This window comes from Hippopotamus amphibius, chromosome 12, assembly GCF_030028045.1.
Source record: "Hippopotamus amphibius kiboko isolate mHipAmp2 chromosome 12, mHipAmp2.hap2, whole genome shotgun sequence".
NCBI lineage: Eukaryota > Metazoa > Chordata > Mammalia > Artiodactyla > Hippopotamidae > Hippopotamus > Hippopotamus amphibius.
Genome location: NC_080197.1, coordinates 33,932,436 through 33,951,934, shown reverse-complemented (window position 1 = coordinate 33,951,934; position 19,499 = coordinate 33,932,436). Strand labels below are relative to the sequence as shown.

The 19,499-nt window shown below is 44.4% G+C and overlaps 1 protein-coding gene across 11 annotated transcripts in view; it reads left to right on the top strand.

Annotated features, from left to right (window-relative positions):
- Positions 1–19,499, top strand: part of DZANK1 (double zinc ribbon and ankyrin repeat domains 1) — a 65,952-nt gene that overhangs the window by 33,663 nt on the left and 12,790 nt on the right. For all 11 annotated transcript variants that reach the window (XR_009048504.1, XR_009048505.1, XM_057703409.1 and 8 more), the window contains 5 exons: positions 2,135–2,227; positions 8,188–8,352; positions 9,662–9,869; positions 15,898–16,001; positions 17,867–17,941. Coding sequence is in view for 9 of the 11 variants with exons in the window: in XM_057703409.1 (XP_057559392.1) it covers positions 2,135–2,227; positions 8,188–8,352; positions 9,662–9,869; positions 15,898–16,001; positions 17,867–17,941 (645 nt within the window). In the remaining 2 variants the exon portion in view is untranslated. The remainder of the gene's footprint in view (positions 1–2,134; positions 2,228–8,187; positions 8,353–9,661; positions 9,870–15,897; positions 16,002–17,866; positions 17,942–19,499) is intronic.

Here is a 19,499-nt window from a genome sequence, read left to right as displayed (position 1 = left end):
TCATTAACTTATCCATCTTTGAATGCTGTAAATTTTCTAAGAGGGTAGATTCCAGGTGCTCTCATCACACACACACACACACGTACACAAGGGGCTGCTGTGGAGGACATACTAGTTTTAGATTGTGGGTCTTGTAAGTCGAGGGCCATTGGACTTAATAAGTAAGCAGTTTTACTTGTTTTACAGTTCTTTCTAGAGTATTTCCTGCGGCAAACAGCTAGATTATTTTTGTTTGATCTCAGTATATATGTATATTTTTTCTAAATACCCTGGGTTTGGTTTTTTTTAATGGAGATTGTTCTGTACAAGTACTGTCACTAGTACTGTCTGGTAATTTTTTTTAATTTATTTATTTATTTTATTTTTTATTTATTGGCTGCATTGGGTCTTCATTGCCGTGCGAGGGCCTTCTGTAGTTGCAGAGAGCGGGGTCTACTCTTCATTGCAGTACGTGGGCTTCTCATTGCAGTGGCTTATCTTGTTGCAGAGTATAGGCACTAGGTGCGCAGGCTTCAGTAATTGCAGCACACGGGCTCAACAGTTGTGGCTCTGGAGCACAGGCTCAGTGGTTGTGGCACATGGCTTTAGTTGCTCTGCAGCATGTGGGATCTCCCCAGACCAGGAATCGTACCTGTGCTCCCTGCACTGGCAGGCGGATTCTTAACCACTGTGCCACCAGGGAAGCCCCTGATCTCAGTATATTTTAACACCGGGACAGGAAATTTGTTTCACTTCTCAGTGGGTTCCACCAGATCAGGAAGATCGCTGCTCTAAATCTCACAGAAAAGCTCTGATGATTGCAGACTATGCTTTGGGGACCTTAAGCAGCTGGGAAGAAAGCTGGAACCAGGGGATGTGAGGACCCACTGAGAGCAAGTTTGTGGTTCTGTGCCATTTTGAGTGGCTTCTGCCCTTGAGGAATTCTCTGGCCTGGTAACGGTGGTTTCCCCATCTGGCTCAGGTTCCTAGGAAGACTTTGGGTTCTTTTACGTAAGTGGGACTTGAGGAGGACTTGGAAAGGCCAGGGGAATTCTGCAGGATAGTCCAGTGACTAAACAGATGTTAGTTAGCAAACCTCCCGTGGCTGAACTCTAGCTAGGCTGATTTAACCACCTTTTCTTTTTCTCTTGTTTTTTTCTGTGTTGCAACTTATCCCCAGGTTCCTGACTCAGAAGGTTGAATTTACCACTCATTTTCTAAGGTGGTCTTATCTGCAGAGCAAATCCAAATTCATATTTAATACAAAGCCCTGTGGGGTCAACCCCAGGCCAAGAACTAGGTCACTTGTAAACATATAATCTTTTGCTGGTCTTGGGCCTTCCTGTTTATTGGGAGCCAGGAGATGGAGAGCCTACCAAGTAGCACAGTTGCCACACTGGAAAAAAAAAAAAAAACTCACCCAGAAGCAGCACGAAATAGTCAATTCATCTTCCTAAGGCCAAATGAATACTCTTTTCCAGTTTTTTCATTTTGGGGTTTGTTTCTTTCAAAACTATGTTCATTTGTTTGACACTATTTATGCTGTAATAATTCCTTAACTAATCTAATTTCAGGGTCCGGGTGTCAGTGTATGGTCTCGAGCTGGCTGATCGGGTGCAAAGACTGCTTGATGGTTTCTTTGTACAGCTGTTTGCTCAGAGAAACACCTATTTCTTTTTCTTTTTCTTTTTGGAAAGTACTTTGATTTATTGGACTTAAAGAGTTTACATACTAAATATTGAATAAGAGAAAGGAATAAAAACATGATTAAGTAAATATGAAACTTCTCAATTCTGGCTTTCATGACTTTCAGAGTATCATGCCTTGAAACATAACCTTAAACTTGAATCAACCTACAGATGCCACTTCAAATTATCATAGCTACAGTTGGTTTCCCTTTTTGCGTGGTGTGTGCGTGTTCCACGTAAGTTATTTTGAAAGATGAGTTTTAGATCATGAAGTCATCAGAATATCTGACTGCTAATCTCCATGGTAGTAGATAATGTACCTCTTATATTATTCTACCTTATTAACACTCTTTTGTCCTACTACGGTATGCTGTTCAGTTGAATTGGCAGGAAAAATAAATACATTTATCTGTGAAGAAATTAGAGAACCTCCATGGAAACACGTGTTTCTCATTCCCTGTTTTCAGGAGAAAGTGATCTGCCGCACCTGCGGCACAGGGAACCCTGCTCCCCTGAGATACTGTGTCACCTGTGAGGGGCCCCTGCCTTCATCGCAAGAGGTAGGTCGACTGCATGTGCCAGTCCTGTATTTTAGTGGCTGATAAATGTTCAGGGTTAGTGATAAGAAATATAGTCTGCAGAGTGGGGAAGGAAGTTTCGGGGGCGGGGAGAGAGGAGAGACCAAAAGAAGCTGCTCGTGGTAAACTGAAAGCAACATTTCTGTGTTCACCAATACAAAACAGTTTTCAGAGTCTTCAGGGGGATTCAATCAAGTCGGCAATGTCTTACAATTTCCTTTAGTGACTTTGCCTGGAAGGCTGGCCGCAGCCCATCGGGGAGGGGCTGTTCACATTTCTCGGGTTTCCTGACAGCCTCACTTGAGTGTGTAAAATGAAGGAATTTAAATACAGTGAATAGGTTCCACTCAGATGATCTCTTTTATGTTTACAAAATGTTTCTGATGAAGTTTAAAATTACTTCCAGGTGACTCTCGCCCTGGCCTAACAATCCCACAAAGAAGTCAGCATTCACTAGCCAACTTAGCACAGAAACACTTGCTCTCTTGGGGCCATTGTAGAATATCTCTCTCTGACTGGGGGATTTGTCCTTGGAGCGATTCCTTGGGAAGCCGGACAACATGTGAGGGTGAATGTGGTCAGCACATTAGTATCAAAGAGCAGGGGGTTGCGTTCCCCAGGCCACCGACACAAAGTGCCTCAAACCGAGTGGCTGGGAACAGCAGGAACTCATTGTCTCACAGTTCTGGGCACCTGGAGTCCGAAATCAAGGTGTTGCCAGAGCCCTGTTCCCTGTGACACTCTAAGCTTCCTGGCTTGTAGGTGCATCACCCCAGTCACCTGGCCACCTTCTCCCTGTGTTACTTCGCACCCTCTTCCCTCTGAGTGTGTCTGTCTCTGTCTCCTTTTTTAATAAGGACTTCAGTTGTACTGGATTAGGGCTCATCCTAATGACCTCATTTTATAATAACTTGGTTACCGCTGTAAAGATCCTGTTTCCAAATAAGGTCACATTCTGAGGTGCTGGGGTTAGGACTCCAACCTCTCTCTTTGGAGGAGACACAATATACCTTCTAAAAAATCTTTGTTTTTCATGTACTTGTAACTTCTTTTCTCTGCTTTTTATTTTTCTATTAAAAATTTTTTTTCAGTTGTTGATTTACAACAATTCACCCCTTAATGGGAAGGTTGGCCAAGGTATCTTTTTTATGGCTGTGCTGCGGGGCTTGTGGGATCTTAGTTCCCTGACCAGGGATGGAACTCGAGCCCACTGCAGTCGAAGCTCAGAGTCCTAACCCCTGGACCACCAGGGAATTCCCCAGGGTATCTTTTAATTCTGTGTCTAATTACTAACAGTCTAAGATTAGCTGATTTGAAGGAACTGTTTTTGTTCCAAGTTTTATTGAGTATTATTTATAGGCAATAAAACTCACCTGTTTTAATTGTACAGGCTAATGAATGTTGGTAGTTATATGCAATCATTTAAACCACCACCGCAGTGAAAATACAGAACAGTCCCATTACCTTTAGTCCCTTTCCTCCTGTCCCTTTGCAGTCAAGCCCCTCCCACAATCACCAGCCCCAGAAAATACTCATCCCTTTGGACACTGTGGCATTGCCTTTTAAGGAATATGTAGCTTGTGTGTGTGTGTGTGTGTGTGTGTGTGTGTTTGATTTCCTTCACTTAGCATAATGTTTTGAGGTTCACTCATGTTGTTGCATGTATTAATTTAAAAAAATTTTTGATCATTGAGTACTATTCCACTGTATGTATATAATACAACAAATTGATTCATTCTCCAGTTAACAGACACTTGGTATGTTTCCAGTTTCAGGCTATTATGAATAATGTTGCTGTGAACATTCACATGCAAGTTTGTACGTGGACATAGTTTTCATTTCTCCTGGGTAGATACATAGGACTGGGATTGCTGGTCCCATCTAAGTTCCTGTTTTATAAGATGTTGCCATACTTTTTTCCAACATGGTTACACTGTTTTGCACTCCTAACAGTAAGATAAGGAGGTTCCAGTTTCTCTGCATTGTCACCAGCACTTGGTATTATCAGGCCTTTTTTCATGATGTCCCCTTTTTACCATTTTAATGTCTGTAGGATCTGTAGTGCTTTTGCCTCTTTCATTCTGGATGTTTGTAATTTGTGTTCTCAGCCTCCTCTCTCTCTCTCATCCCCTCCTTCCTTTCTCTCTTTTTCTCAATCTCTCTCTCTCCAGCTAGAGACTTATAAATTTTATTGATCTTTCCAGAGAACTAGCTTCTGGTTTATTGATTTTCTCCATTTTTTGGTTTCATTTTTTGGACTTTTGCTCTTTATTGTTTCCTTTCCTCTCTTTGTTTTAGATTTTATTTAATATTCTTTTTCTGATTTCTTAAGGTGAGAATTCAAACCTTCAATTTAAAATTTTTCTTCTTTTTGAAAGAAACTACAAATGTATCTCTAAGAACTTCTTTAGCAGCATTCCACAAATTTATGTAAATTGCATTTTTATTATAATTCAGTTTAGTTTTATTAAAGTTTTATTAAAGTATATTTTCTAATTTCCCTTGTGATTTCTCCTTTGACCTATGATTTATTTATAGGTTGGTTGTTTAATTTCCAAATACATGGGGTTTCCCTTATCTTATTGATAATTTTATTCCATTATAGTCAGACACCCTGTATGATTTTAGTTATTTTAAATTAATGAGAATTGTTTCATGGCCCAGTATATAGTCTAGCCTGGAAAACATACCAGCTGCACTTAAAAGTGTGTTCTGTCATTGTAATGGGTATTCTATAAATATCAATGAAGTCAATGTGAAATGTTGCACAGATCTTATATGTCTTTGCTGATCATTTTCTAATTGTTCAAGTAAATGCTGAGAAAGGGGTATTAAGACCTCCAAAAATGACTCGGATTATTTACTTCTCTCCTTAATTCTGTCACTTTTTGCATCATGTATTTTGTTAAGCACATAAACATTTTTTATTGTTATGTCTTCCTGGTGAATCTAACCTTTATTGTTATGAACTTTCCCTCTACATCTCTTGTAATATATTTTTCCCCCTAAACTTGATTCATCCTATATTGATACAGAACCACTCCAGCCTTCTTTTTTATTGTTTACATGGAACATTTTTATCTATATATTTACTTCCTGCCTATATGGCTGGACCTTGTCTGTGGCTTGCATATACTTGTTTTTTCCTTTAAAAAAAAATCCATTGTGACAGTTTCTGACTTTTAACTGGAATGTTTTGTCCATCAAAAGTTAGTATAATTATCGATATATTTGGGTTTTGATCTACCATTTTATTATTGATTACTGATTTTTATTTTTCCCATCTGTTTTGTTTCCTTTGTTCCTACTTTCTTGCCTTTCGGGGTTTTTGAATACTTTTTAGAATTATATTTTAATTTTCTTGTTGGCTTTTTAGCTGTATTTCTTGGCATTATTTTTTAGTAGTTGTCCTAGTGATTAAAATATACATCTTTAACTTTTAGTCTAATTAGTTATTATTGTATCACATCAGGTTAAATACAGAAATCTTACAACTGTATACGTTCATATCCTTCTCCCTCATCCTGCATGTTACAGTTATGCATATTACACCTTTATACATCATCAACCCTTCAAGAAGGTTGTGATTTATGTTTTAAACAATTGTATGGCTTATAAAGAAATTAAGAGAAAAACAAGTATATATATGTGTATATATATGTATGTATGTATAAATGAATCACTGTGCCTTTCAATGAAAGGTCTGAAGGCTTTGTATTCAGATAACCAGATTAGCAAGTTTTGTATCAAAACCCTGTTTTAACAGCAGGATAAATTGAAATTTAAGTCTGAAGCAAAAGTTTGCAAAGGGTTTCTCCTTTGATTTTTTCCCAAGGAGTCTCCCTCTAATGGAACATAAATGGGGTGAGGGTAGGCATATACAAAAGGGGTCTTCTTTCTCAGAATCCGTGGATGTTGTGAGCTCGTGTAACCTTTTTGTGGATAGATGTCTGTCCTTGGACAACAGAGCAGTCCCTGAAGCAAAATAGGATACTCTGGGCACATAGTTTTCTTTGAGGAAAAATTATCCTTAGTAAACATTTCCCGTAATGTGTGCATTTATTCTGTTATCAATGGAATCAGTTATTGATTGATTGATTGATTGATTGATTCAATAACTACTTGAATGGCTCCCAGGTGCCAAGGTCCCAGGTCCTGTGCTTTTGGGGAAAGGTGTGAAATGGGAGTCCTTTCCCTTCAGGAAATCAGGTCTGACACCTGGAGCCTGCCCCTGTGCCGAGCACCCCTACTTACTGCACTGCCCTTAACGATGTGACATCCCGCCACAGAAATGCCCCATGAGGGAGCCACTGTGTTGAAGGGGCTGCGGAGTCCTGGGTGAAAGCCAGGCTGTAGAGTCGGCTGCCTGGGGTTCAGATCTTGGGGCTCACCCTCTCGGTGCCTTGGTTTTCCTCTTCTGCAAACAGAGCCGACCATGGCACCAGCCTCACAGCCCTGCTGTGGGGTTTGCTGCAGAGGTCGGAGGTCGGGGCACTGCTCAGATCGGCACCTGCACGTGGCAGGTGGTCACAAAGCAGTGACCCCCACGTGTCTGAGGAGAAGGTCTCTTCCTAGGTGATAGCGGGTTAGCAGCAGGAGCAAAGATTCTAGTCCAGGTCCACCTGCCCACGTCTCAGAAAGGCTCATGAGACAATCCCAATTCCCTCCCCCAAAGAAATAATTCTTCTCCTGTGTCAGGAGTGGCAAGTCAGCTCACATTTCCAGATGGAAACCAGAGTCCAAAGGAGAAAGGACGAGCCTCGGCCATGAGCCCTCAGGCCGCCCCGCTCTCCGCTCTTTTTCTATTGATGCTGTCACAGTGAAGGGCCGTGGACACACTGCCTTTGGTGTCCCAGGTACCGAGGGCCATCGAGCTGCGTGAGGCACCAGTTTCGTCGACTTTCCATGAGAGAACACGTGCTCTTTGTTCTAGTGTATTCATTGGAGAAGCTCCTCATAATTTTCCTCTTTGGGGCAGAAATACCTTATTTCCAGGGTTCGCACTGGTTTGGGGATTCCTTCTCTTCTGGATTGGGAGTGGGATTGGAGAACGGACGCACCTATACAGCCCTTCGTCCACCCGTCCACATGAGAACAGGGAAGCTTGCTTCTGGGATTGGTGTGGAGCTTGTGTGAGGGTTTCAAACAGCTTCTCTGTGCCTTAGGGCCACCTCAGAGCCAGGCTCCTCCTTTTCCACAGCCTCGCTGAAATCGGTTCTTGGGATTTGGGTCCTAGTATCAGTTTCCCTAAGCAGCTGGAGACAGAGATCATTCGTTCTCTCAAACTGAGGTCTCTCATTGCTGTTTTCATTTGCATTTCTTTGAGGTTAAACCTTTTCACTCATCTGTTGACTCTTGGTGTTTCTTCTTTTCTGAATTGTCTGCTTACCTTTTAAACAAAACACTCAAAATTATTTATTGGAGTAAGTGTCACATGTAAATAAGGCAGGAGGTTTCATGTGAAGGGTTAGTCCCTCTCCCCATCCTAATCTCACAGCTCCTCTCCCCAGCAGTCATCACTCTTGCCCACTTTCTGAGGTCTTCTTTCAGCCATTTGATGCGTTAATAAGTAACTGGTAGTTTAATATGAACACAGGCCCAGTTCTTTGCACCCAGCAGTGTATCTTGTTAGTAACCTCCTCGTTGTTTCCACCGTCTGTCTGTCCCGTGGTGCGTTTAGGCCATCCCCTAGTGCTGGACATTTAGGGCTGTTTCCAGTTATTTCCTCTAAAACCACAATCCTGCAGGGAACAGTTGTGAATATACTTCTTTTTGTATTTGTCCATCTGTAGGATAAATTCTAGAAGATAGAATTGCAGGGTCAGAGGGTATGGGCATATGTTTTTCTGATGGCTGCAGATTGTATGGTATGGGCATAACTTGTATGGGAAAATTGTGTCTCTGATATTCATGAAAACATAAAAGTATTTTCTGTCCTCTAGCCCGGAGTTCCGACTTGCTACTCTCTTTGCTCTAAATGTGGGGCCAGCAATCACCCCTCCGCCCGATTCTGTGGCTCCTGCGGTGTTCATGTGAAGTCCTTGGCGAGACCTAGCGTGGAGAACAGCCTGCCGCCCGCTGCTGGAGAACCTGGCCCTTTTGCTGAGGTGAGGCCTCCACGGTAGTAAGAACTGTACCTGGGAAGGGGCTGTGACTCTCAATTTGTGTTCTCGACCCTGTGAGCCGAAACACTTAGACCTTTCTCAGGGCCTTCCAACTGGGTGTGTAAATAACTTCAACCAATTTATGTTTTAAACACTGAAGTGATTTCTTTAGAATTCAAAGATGTAAATATGCGTTTATCTATAGTAAAGCAAGGTGTAACTGCATGTGCAAGGCAGTAGATGTAATGTCACTAGGGAGCTTTAAAGTACACAGGATAGAATGTACTCTCGTCTTGTCAGTTTCTTAAGTAGCATGCCAAGAACTTTCCCCCTGCTCTTTTATATTTTAAAAATTTTCACTGGGTATGTAAAATTGCTTTTGCCACTCATAACAACTGGCATATTTGAGGAAAATCTCGCAAGGCTATTTTCAGAAGGACTTATCTAACCAGCTTCGTGTTAGCCTTTTATGAATTTGTCTAAACTGCAGAAAGACGTTTCAGGTTTCTTCTCTTCTTTAGATTCTTCTAATCTCCTCATTAGAAGAATTTGAAGACTGATAATTATTAGAGAGGATGCATGTGCACTCAGCCACTTTGCATTCATTTTTAGGGAGTTTATGCCATCTTAACCCAGATGAAAACACTTACAGATCCTGGGACTGCCAATAACCGAGGTAGCACCTTTGTGCAAATGAGACACGGTGTTTTTTCCTCAAGACACTTGACTGCCATCTTTTGGAAATTGATTATAATTTACTAATCTTGTTAGACATTTTCTTCCTTCTACCATAAAAATTGTGCTAATAAATATGCAAACATACGATGTCCACCACGTGAATGTTACCCCGTTAGATACAGTGCTATTGTGCAGTGTGCAACGTATACAACCTTACATGATGGTCCTCTCAGGTCCCAGGTCCAGGTGTGGAAGAGTGTCTCAAAGAAAATGTTGGTGCCCAGTAGTTAAGTGTGGATGGGTAGTAAAGTCTATGGTCCACTGGACTGTAGAGCTGGGAGGATAGATTGCCACACCTCAGGCGGCAAGACAGGGAATATCAGTTGATTTGCTGAATTTTAGACAGTCAGTGGACAAGGGGGTAGGGCTGGCTTCGTGGCACAGGCTGGGGGTTCCTGGAAAAAACAAGCAAGGAAGATGAGGCAAGGCCTTAAAACCCCCTTTTAGTTCAAAGTACAGTGTTTTGGAGATACTGTCACTCTTGATTAGACATGTTTTCTGTGATAAAATGGAGAATTAATTAATTTATGTTTTAGTTTTTTTTAATTTTTTTTTTTTTGCCTTGCCCATGTAGCCTCGATCTGCCTGGCAGCCCCTACATGTTCCTTTGCCAAGGTCTGATGCTGGGCCTAAGAAGGATGTGGGCACACAGACCACTGGCCTGTTCTACCCATCCGGGACGCTGCTGGCGAAAAAAGAACTGGAAATGGCTTCTCAGAAGCAGAGGCAGGAGAAGATGAGTGACCATAAACCTCTCCTCACAGCCATCAGCCCAGGGAGAGGTGAGACACACTCTCCTCTCAGGGGGAACCCACTCTTTCCCTGAAAGAAAATTCTATTTTTTATCTTCCTTTTGATTCATTTTTTTATGAATTTATTATTTATTTATTTATTGGCTGTATTGGGTCATCGTTGCTGCACATGGGCTTTCTCTAGTTGTGGAGAGCGGGGGCTACTCTTCATTGTGGTGCGTGAGCTCCTCATTGTGGTGGCTTCTCTTGTTGCAGAGCATAGGCTCTAGGCACATGGGCTTCAGTGGTTGTGGCACATGGGCTCAATAGCTGCTGTGGAGCACAGGCTCTAGAGCACAGCCTCAGTAGTTGTGGTGCACGGACTTAGTTGCTCCGCGGCATGTGGGATCTTCCTGGAGCAGGGATCGAACCCGTGTCCCCTGCATTGGCAGGCAGATTCTTAACCACTGTGCCACCTCGAAAGCCCTTCGATTCATTTTTATATACAAGAAGTGCCTTTATTTTTCTTTTCTCAAGTAATTTCGCTTTGTGTGAATAATAGCACTTCCTTAAACTGTTAACAGGTTTTGACTCTTAGCCCCGTCGTCGAGTTTGTAAATGAAGTAGCACATAGAATATGCACTACAGACCCAGAAAAGTGCTTAGTCTGCATCCTTATTGCCATCTGCCATCATGTGTTTTCTTATTGTGGCAAAATTCACATGCCATAAATTTCACCATCTTAACCATTTTAAAGGGTACCATTCAGTGGCATTTAGTACATGAGCAGTACAACCATCACCACTCTCCATTTCCAGAACATTTTCTCTGCCCAAAAGTAAACCCTGTACACTGTGAGCATCACCCTCTACACCCCCCTCCCAAGGGCGTAGTAACCACTCATCTACTTCCTGTCTTTTTGGAGTTTCTTACTCTGGACATAGAAGTGGAGGCATATAATGTGGTCTTCTGTGACTGGCTTCTTTCACTTAGTGTAATGTTTTCAAGTTTTGTCCGTGTAGCATGTTTTCAGTACTTCATTCTTTTTTTTTTATAGCTCAGTGATATTCTGTTGTGTGGATATATGACGTTTGTTTGTCCTTTCTTCAGTAATGGACATTTGAGTTGTGTCCAGCCTTGTGTGTGTGTGTGTGTGTGTGTGTGTGTGTGTGTGTGTGTCCAGGTTTAACTGTTAAGAATAATGCCATTCTGATCATTCATGTAGAAATTTTTCTCTCGCATATCTTTTCATTTCCCTTGAGTATACATAGGAGTGCAATTGCTGGGTCAAATAGTAACATGTTTAATTTTTTGAAGAACTTCCAGACTGTTTTCCAAAGTGGCTGCACTATTTTACATTCTCACTGACAGTGTATGAGGGTACCGATTTCTCCACATCTTTATCAACAGTTGTTATTATCTGACTTTTTCATTAGAGTCCGTGTGGACTCTCCTTCGAGTTTATTGAGCTGCTTGGATGTGTAAATTCATGCCTTTCATCAAATTTGGGGCCATTATTTCTTCAAATATTCTTTCTGTATTTTGCTCTGTCCCCTCTTCTGGAATTCTCATTATGCATATGTTGGTATGCTTAATAGTTTCCTGCAGGTTTCTTGGGCTTTGTTCATTTTTCTTCTTTTTTTCTGTCTGTTCTTTGTATTGCATAATATCTGTTGATCTGTTTTTGAATTGGCTAATTCTTCTTTCAGTTCAAATTTATTTTTGAGCCTCTCTAGTGAATTTTTAATTTCAATCATTATACTTTTTTGCTACACAATATCTATTTGGTTCTCTTTACATATAATTTCTATGTATTTATTGATATTCTGTATTTCATGAGGCACCTTTTGCTTCTTCATGTGTAGTTTCCTTTAGTTCTTTGGATATATTTACAATGGCTGCTTTGAAATCTTTGTTAAATCTCCAACATATGATCACTCTCACAGTTTCTGTTGCCTGTTTTTTTTTCCTGTGTATGAATCACAGTTTCTTGTCTCTTTGCCTGTCTCAATTTTTTGTTGGAACCTGGACATTTAAAATAACATATTAAAGGGAGATCAACTCGATGATGGGTGATGCCTTAGAGGGCCCGGACAGGGAGTGTGGGAGGGAGTCATGGGAGGGAGGGGATATGGGGATATGTGCACAAATACAGCTGATTCACTTTGGTGTACCTCGAAAGCTGGTACAAGAGTGTAAAGCAATTATATTCCAATAAAGAGCTTAAAAAAAATAACATATTGTAGCAACTCTGGGCACTGACCTCTCCTCCAGGCTTGTTACCGTTATTTGCTTGTCTGTTTAGTGACCAACCCAACCATGTTCGTGAGCTCTGTCTCACCCCCACATTGGGAAGCCTCTGAAGTTGCTCTGTGGAGAGTGAGGCCTTGGCCATGTCACCCTAGGATGACCGTGATTTTGGCAAGGCTCTCTTTGACCATCTTTTTCCCTGACCATAACCAGCCTTTAAGTTCCACTTATTGCTGGCTGAGTGCTTTATTACTTTCCACCACACTCTGGGGGTGGAAACTGCTCTACAAACTGATCCAATTAAATTTGTGATTCTTTACAAGGATAGTTTTTGAGGTCAGTGTTTGAGCTATTTCTCAAACTTCAGGAGGGCTCTTCTTAGCCATTTATTTCTGTAGTTCTTGTTGGTAAACTGGCCAGCCTATGGTTTAACTCCTGTCTGTAGGCTTTTTAAATTACTTTTTTACCACATTATCCACTGTTATCCTTAGGCCTGAACTTCCCCACACTCTTGCCAAAGGAGTACGTTCCTACAGAGATTCGGAGCTCTCTGTTTTGTCTGCCTTTGTGCAAAATATCTGAGCCAATGCTCTGGATCAGGGGTGGGGACAATGGTGTGTTTCTCTTCAGCAGCTGGGCACTCAGTTGAGGGGGTGCAGCGGTCACCTCTGGTCTTCTTGACTCACCTCTTCTCTCATGAAACCTCTGCTTTACAAATTAGCCAGGACAAGGGTGACCTGGACATCAGTATTCTCAGTGTACTAGACCCAAGGGAGGGCTTCCATCCCATAAATGGTGGCTGGGCAGAGAAAGGGGAGCTCCCATTCTGGGACTGCATTTGCCCAGAACTTGGTCTCTGCAGCAGGTAATTGGGGGTGGGATAAGAAACACTGAAGTCCTGTTTCTCCGGGAAAGATCCTGTAGCTCTCCAGCTAGGAGCTGGAGGAGAGGGAGCCCTTTATTTATAGCTGCACCGCATGGAATGACGTTTTCATTGTGCTCAGCTGAGAGAGGGGAGGAGGGGGTGGGTCGTGGTTCAAATAGCGCAGACTCTTGCTGTTCTGAGTTTTAGGACAGTTTCTTCATCAGATGTTTCTGTATTTGCTCTATGTCCTTAGAACCATTTCCAGACACTTGAAATGTTTGTTTATTTTATAGTTTCACGGGTTTGAAGGCCCTGAGCTCCTTGGGCTCCCACGCTGGGAGCTGAGCATTCCCAGCTCTTCTCTTGCCCCCTGGGTTTCCCAGCTGGGAGTCAGGACTCATCCTCAGAGATGACCAGATGACTCCTCTCACCCCTGGATGCCGTTTCCCTTCCTTTGGAATCTAAACTGGCCTTATGAGTTGCTTTGATCAGCAGAAGTAACAGAAGAGACACCACGACAGTTCTGGGTCTGGACTTAGGAGGGCTGGGAGCTTGCACTTACTCCCTAGGAAGCGAGTGCTGTTGTAATGAGGTCAGGACAGCTCACTGAGTGAGGGCAGGTACCCAGGGCCCAGCCAACAGCCACCACAAAGACTTCCAAAGTTTGAGAGGGTGCAGGCGCCAGTTGCAGGAAGAGAGAGGCCAGGCGGCCCCCAGCACTGCGCCATCTTAACCGAGGCCTCAGCCACATGAATGAGACCATCTCCGACTCCCGGCCTCAGCTGATGCTCGGCTGATACCACACGGGGCGGAGATGAGCCGCCCCTGCTGGGCACTGACCACATTCCTGACCCACAGAAGTGTGAGCCCTCAGGTGGTTGATGTTTTAAATCACCAAGTCCTGGGGCGCTTTGGCAGCAACAGATAACAGACACAGGACCTGAGTTCCCTATCGCAGAAGGCAACCCCCTGCAGCCCCCTCTCATCCTGAGCTGGAAGGGAGCAGACCTCACCCCTCAAAGGAGGACCTGTGGTCTTGCCAGGACCTTTTCCAAAAGACACCCTCACCCCTCCCAGCCTCCAGCCTTTCCACAAAGTCCTCTCTCCAGGCTTTTTTTTTTTTTTTTTTTGGCTGCATCCCAAGGCATGTGGGATCTAGTTCCCTGACCAGAGATTAAACCCGTGCCCTCTCCATTGGAGGTGCAGAGTCTTAACCACTGGACCGCCAGGGAAGTCCCTCAAGGCTTTTTTGGAAGTTGACTTTGATATTGGAATTGTACATCTGTTGTAGATTCTCAGTCAGATCTCTGTGGTTAACACGCTCCTGCCTGCATATTTATTTATTTACCTGCATCTTCTCTGGGTCCATCTGTGAGCTACTCAAGGGCAAGAACTTTGTCCCCTACTGTGTCCCTAGGCCTCGGATAGTGCAGGGCACACAGTAGGTGCTCAGTGGCTGTTTGTGGGATGAACGTGCCTACTTTGTGCCAAACCCTGTGCGAGGCTCAGTGCTCCCTCTCATGGTATGTCAGCTACTCACAGCCGCCTCTCGTGATGCCCAGACCCCTCTGCCCGCCCGATTCCAGTGCAGCGTGATGCTCGGTCCTGTGCATCTTTGCTCGTGTCCCTCATCAAACATGCCACAGCATCACTTTGCTTTGCTGTCTCAGACTTTCTCCAGAGCAGCAGAAGGCTTCCAGTTCAGGGGCAGGTGCAGCTCAGAAGTGCCAGAGCTCACACACGGGGCCAGGGGCAGAGAGTGAACACCTCGGTCCCTCTGTCCAGTGCACAGGCCTGGGGTGTGTTCTGCCTGGTCCTTGTAGATCCCAGCAGGATGGAGCCCTGGCTGCCCAAGGCGTTGACCAGCTTTTAATCTGTTCTTAACTGACTTCCCTTCCTTCCCTGTCCTGCTGTTTCCGCTCCATCACTCGTGCTTCCCAGGGTCACCTTCAAAAGAAACCACCAGTTCTAAGTCTTCATCTCAGGCTCTGCTGTCAGAGGAACCCAAACTAAGACACTGAAGTTCTCTTATTGGTGTCACAATAACTTATGAGGGAAGAGGTATTAGTCCCATTTTATACGTAAGGAAAGTAAGGCTGAGTAGGATTTTGATGTCTGGCTCAAGTTCACCAAGCTAATAAATGATAAATTTAGGATTTAAGTGTCTGGACTCCTAATCATGTGCTATTTCCACTAAACCATGCTGTGTGGCCTTGTAAAAGCCACCCGATTGCTCTCAGCTTTAGTGTCCTCACTGGTGAAATGATGAGATGGCATCCGATGCAGGTTTGCAGACACAAGTGGCCACAGGTCAAAGCCAGGACGTAAAGGCAGGCAGCCGGGCCTGCAGGGGCTGTGTCCGGCTGGAGGCCCCTGCCCCATCTAAAGCGGGCAGCCGCTCCTCGGTTCCAGGCAGCCAGGCCCAAGCAGAAGAGCCAACTCAGTGCTGCTGCACCGCCCACCTGTGCACGAGAAACCAGACTCATGTGAAATCTCTCAAGTATTAAATGGTGGCAATGAATCCGAATTATTTTAAACCCTGTGCAGACTGGAAAGTGGCACAGGAAGCTTTTCGGAGGGATGGAAATGTTCTACATATCGATGGGATGTATACACTTGCCAAAACTCAAACTGTACCTTTAAAATAGGGCCAATTTCTTAGTAAGTTGTTTCTCAATACGGTTGATTTTAAAAGAATAAAAGGACCCCAGGTATGGTGATCAAAGTATGTTCCATTGGAATTCTATAATATTCTATGATTAATCATGTGCAAAAAGACAAAAAAGAAGAAAAAAAGCCAGGAACAAAAATGGAACTTATTCTAGTACACAGTCAAGGTTCAATGAGTAAAAACCATCACAGAGTCTGGCAAAGAGAAATGAGCTTTGAGAATGCATGCTGCACGCTGGCACTTTTCTTCCTTCACCTGGGAAGAATCATCCGTGTGTTTCTCTCCTACTTTAGGATACTGGAGAAAACAGGTGGACCACATCTCCGCTCACCTCCGCTGTTACGCTCAGAACAACCCTGAATTTCGGGCCTTGATTGCCGAGCCCAGGATGGGAAAGGTGGGTGGACTCTGGGCAGGACTTCTGCTTCAGAGCGTCCCGTGGGATCAGGCTGAGGGGGCACCCATGGACTGTCCTGAAATTGCACTTCGCTTGCTCTTTTTCTTTTTCCTGCCCCTCTTTCTACGCTTCCTCACTGTCCTCCCTGCAAGCTCTGCCTTAATAAATCACTTGCACGTGAGTCTTGTTTCAGGGTCTGGGCACCTGACCTAAGACAGTAAATTGTGAACATCTTATGCTTCTAGATACACAGGCTGTGGTATTCTGACGGTCAGAACTAAAAGAATAGTTTAGTCCCGCCACATTGTACATTAAATCCTACCCTGTGTCACCAGCACTAGTAGTTGTAAGAGTTAGTAGATAACTCAGTATCTGCGTCAGGTCCATCATCTGTAGTCCTCTTAACAGACCTACAAGGTAGGTGTGTTACCTCTTTGGCAGTTTTTAAAACATGCCCCAAAATTCTTCAAGAGTCTGTCCTTCAGAGGGTGGAGTCTATGGCCTCACCTTGAATCGGGGTGGGTCTGTGACTGTGGGACTAACAGACTGTGGTGGAAGTGATGCCCTGGGACCCCCGAGGTGTGGTCCTGCAGGCCACGTGACTTCCCCGTGTGGCACGCTCACCACCAGCGCTCCTTCTTGGAGCCCGGCCACCCTGCTGTGAGAAGCCCAAGCCACACGTAGGGACACCATCTGCAGCCCCAGCTGAACCCAGGCCTCAAGTGATCTGGGCTCAGGAGCCAGGCAGATGGTGGTTGCTTCAGCCCCCAAGCAGGGAGCCACCTCTAGCCGCTTGAGTCCTTCCAGCTGAGGCCTCAGACATGCAGCAAAGACACGCTTGTCCATGCCATGCCCGTTGGAATCCATGAACGTAATAAAATGGTGGTTATTTAATGCCACTAAGTTTGGGGTTTTTTACTCTGCAATAGAAATAATCAGAACAAGCCTTATTTGACATCCAGGAAAACTGGCTCAGAGAGAGCTGGTGACCTGCCCAAGACTGTACTCGGGGTCTCAGGGGATTCAGGATTTGAAGCAGGTCTGTCAGACCCCAAGAATACTGCTTTTATAAAGAGACACATCTGTGAGATCTTTCCCTCTGTCATGAGACTAGAAGAACTTTAAAAGCCCATCCATTCCTCTGCCACCAAGTAGTCCAACACCAAAACTGTGTCATTGTTAAGTACTGCTCAGTTTCCTTTGATAATCTATTTTGGTGGTTTATTAATTTTTTGGCCTAATCTAGGGGTCTGCAAACTATGGCCTGTGAGGTGAATCTGGCCTGCCACCAGTTTTGTAAATCAAGTTTTATTGGATCACAGCTACACTCATTCATTTACTTAGTCTGTAGCTGCTTTTGTGCTACAATGGCAAGGGGTATATGGTCCACAAAACCTAAAATATTTACTCTCTGAGCCTTAAAGCATTTGCTGAGCCCCATGGATCTAAACTCCTCCCGCTACTTGCAGAGCCAGCTGCTCACCTGAATACTTGGCCCTTGATTGCCAAGGCCAGGCTCCCCAGGTCACCTTTTGCCAGGTGATGACTTGCAGCCATGCGTGTGTCTCTTGTATAAATTCAGGTCTTGCTTTCTTAACCAGTCTGGCAGTCTCTGCTCTTTGATTGGAGTATTTAGCTCATTTATGATTAGTGGAATTATATATAAGGCTGGATTTGTGTCTGCCATTTTGCTATTTGTGTTCTATTTCGTCTAGTTTTTATTTCTCTTTTGCTGCCTTCTTTTGTGTTAATTAAATATTTGATTACATGTACAGTTTAGCATCTCCGAATTTCTTGGCTGTGGCTCGGGGCATTGAGCCCCACACTCATGCTTGCGAATTCTCTCTAACACTTTTTTTTACAAGCTCATCTCTGCTGCTGTCCATGAGGATGGCTATGAAGTTAGCATCAGGCTGAATTATATTCAAGTCTCAAACAAGGTGAGTAAAACCATCAGAAGTTATTCATTTGAGAATTGACTGAGCTAGTAAATGGTAGCTTATTATTTATTGAAATGCTTCTGCATAGTCCATAGGAAAAGTTTCAAATATTAAATTTAATTGTAGTCCAGCAATTTCATAGAACTAGATAAATAACTGAGCTAAACCTCAAAGAAGCCAGCTTTCAGGCACATAAAGATGTCATAAGAACAGGAATTATCACCCACCCTCTTGGTCCTGTAGTTCTCAGGTTTACTTATACTCACTGAGGTCTGAGTATAGGCGAAAGACTGACACAAATGTTTGCTGATATGTACTTTGACCTGTTTGTCTATAAACCATACTTTGTGGCCATGTCTCCCTTGATCTGTCCTCTTATTTGGTAACTGGAACATTGCCACAGAGCCTATGAGTGTGTGACAGACATTAACTGATTTATATTGGCAGATTTAGTTTCATTGGACAAGAAGTCATAATATATAAAAGGATAGTTAATGGATTGAGAAGATGAGTGAAGAAGGCAAGGAAAAGGAGGGGACCTCGGCCCTGGCCGTGACCTGGCAGGATGCTAATGGTGTCTCTCAAACTGAGACAGATACTTGGGCCCTGCCTGACCCACAGGGAGGTTGAGCGTGTTGGTGGGCGGGGGGTGGTGGTGGGGGGGGAGGATGCACGTGAATGTGCTCTGAAACCAAGTTGTGTGGCTGCATCAGAGCTTGGGCCGGGAGGTGCTTCAGGAGAATGGGACCGAGGGACTCAGGGACGGGGGCAGGGGGCTGGGTGACAGAGGGTTGTCAGTAAAGTCTGGCTTTAGCCTGATCCATGGGGGGAGCTCTGGAACGCAAGTCACACCACACACTTGTCCCCAGTTGAGGCTGGCGGGGCTGGGGGGGTGGGGGAAGGGGCATAACCTCTGAGGCATGCCAGCACCCACCTGCAGAGGGCAGCTGGAGATGGGGGTGTCAGCTGTGAGCTGTGAGTAGCCAGCGCAGCAGCTGGGGGGGGACCTGACCGGCTCAGGGAAACTGGGCAGGCACGAGCACGTCTGCAATGTGCTGTCCGTCACCTAGAAGTGAGGGACGTGTCCCCAGGTTCCGCGTGTGTATTTTCCTAGCCTGTGTGTTCTGTGCTCAGGGAGTAGCAGGTGGCTCCCAATGGCAGGTGCAGGATCTGTGTGAGGGTGGGGCAGGATGCCACACTGTGGCACCAGTCCAGGGGGATACAGAATCCCGGGTCTGGCCTGTGTATCACCCATCCTCATTTTATAGACATCCATGCAACCTCATTTTACTTTCACAACATCTCTTTGAGGCTGGTCATAATAGTTCCACTTTACAGATGAGGAAACTGAGGCTCAGAAAGTTAAGCAGCTTGCTCCTTCCAAGGTCCCAGAACTAATAAGTGGCCAAACGAGGATTCAAACTCTGCAGCCTGAGCCTCCCCCTCAGGCCACCCTAATTCCAAGACTCAGAAGGGTTGTAAGCACAGAAGGACACAGTTACTTACACATTCATTGTAAAGGTGCTGGGGCAGCCACAGGGAGGGCGGGCTGGCATGA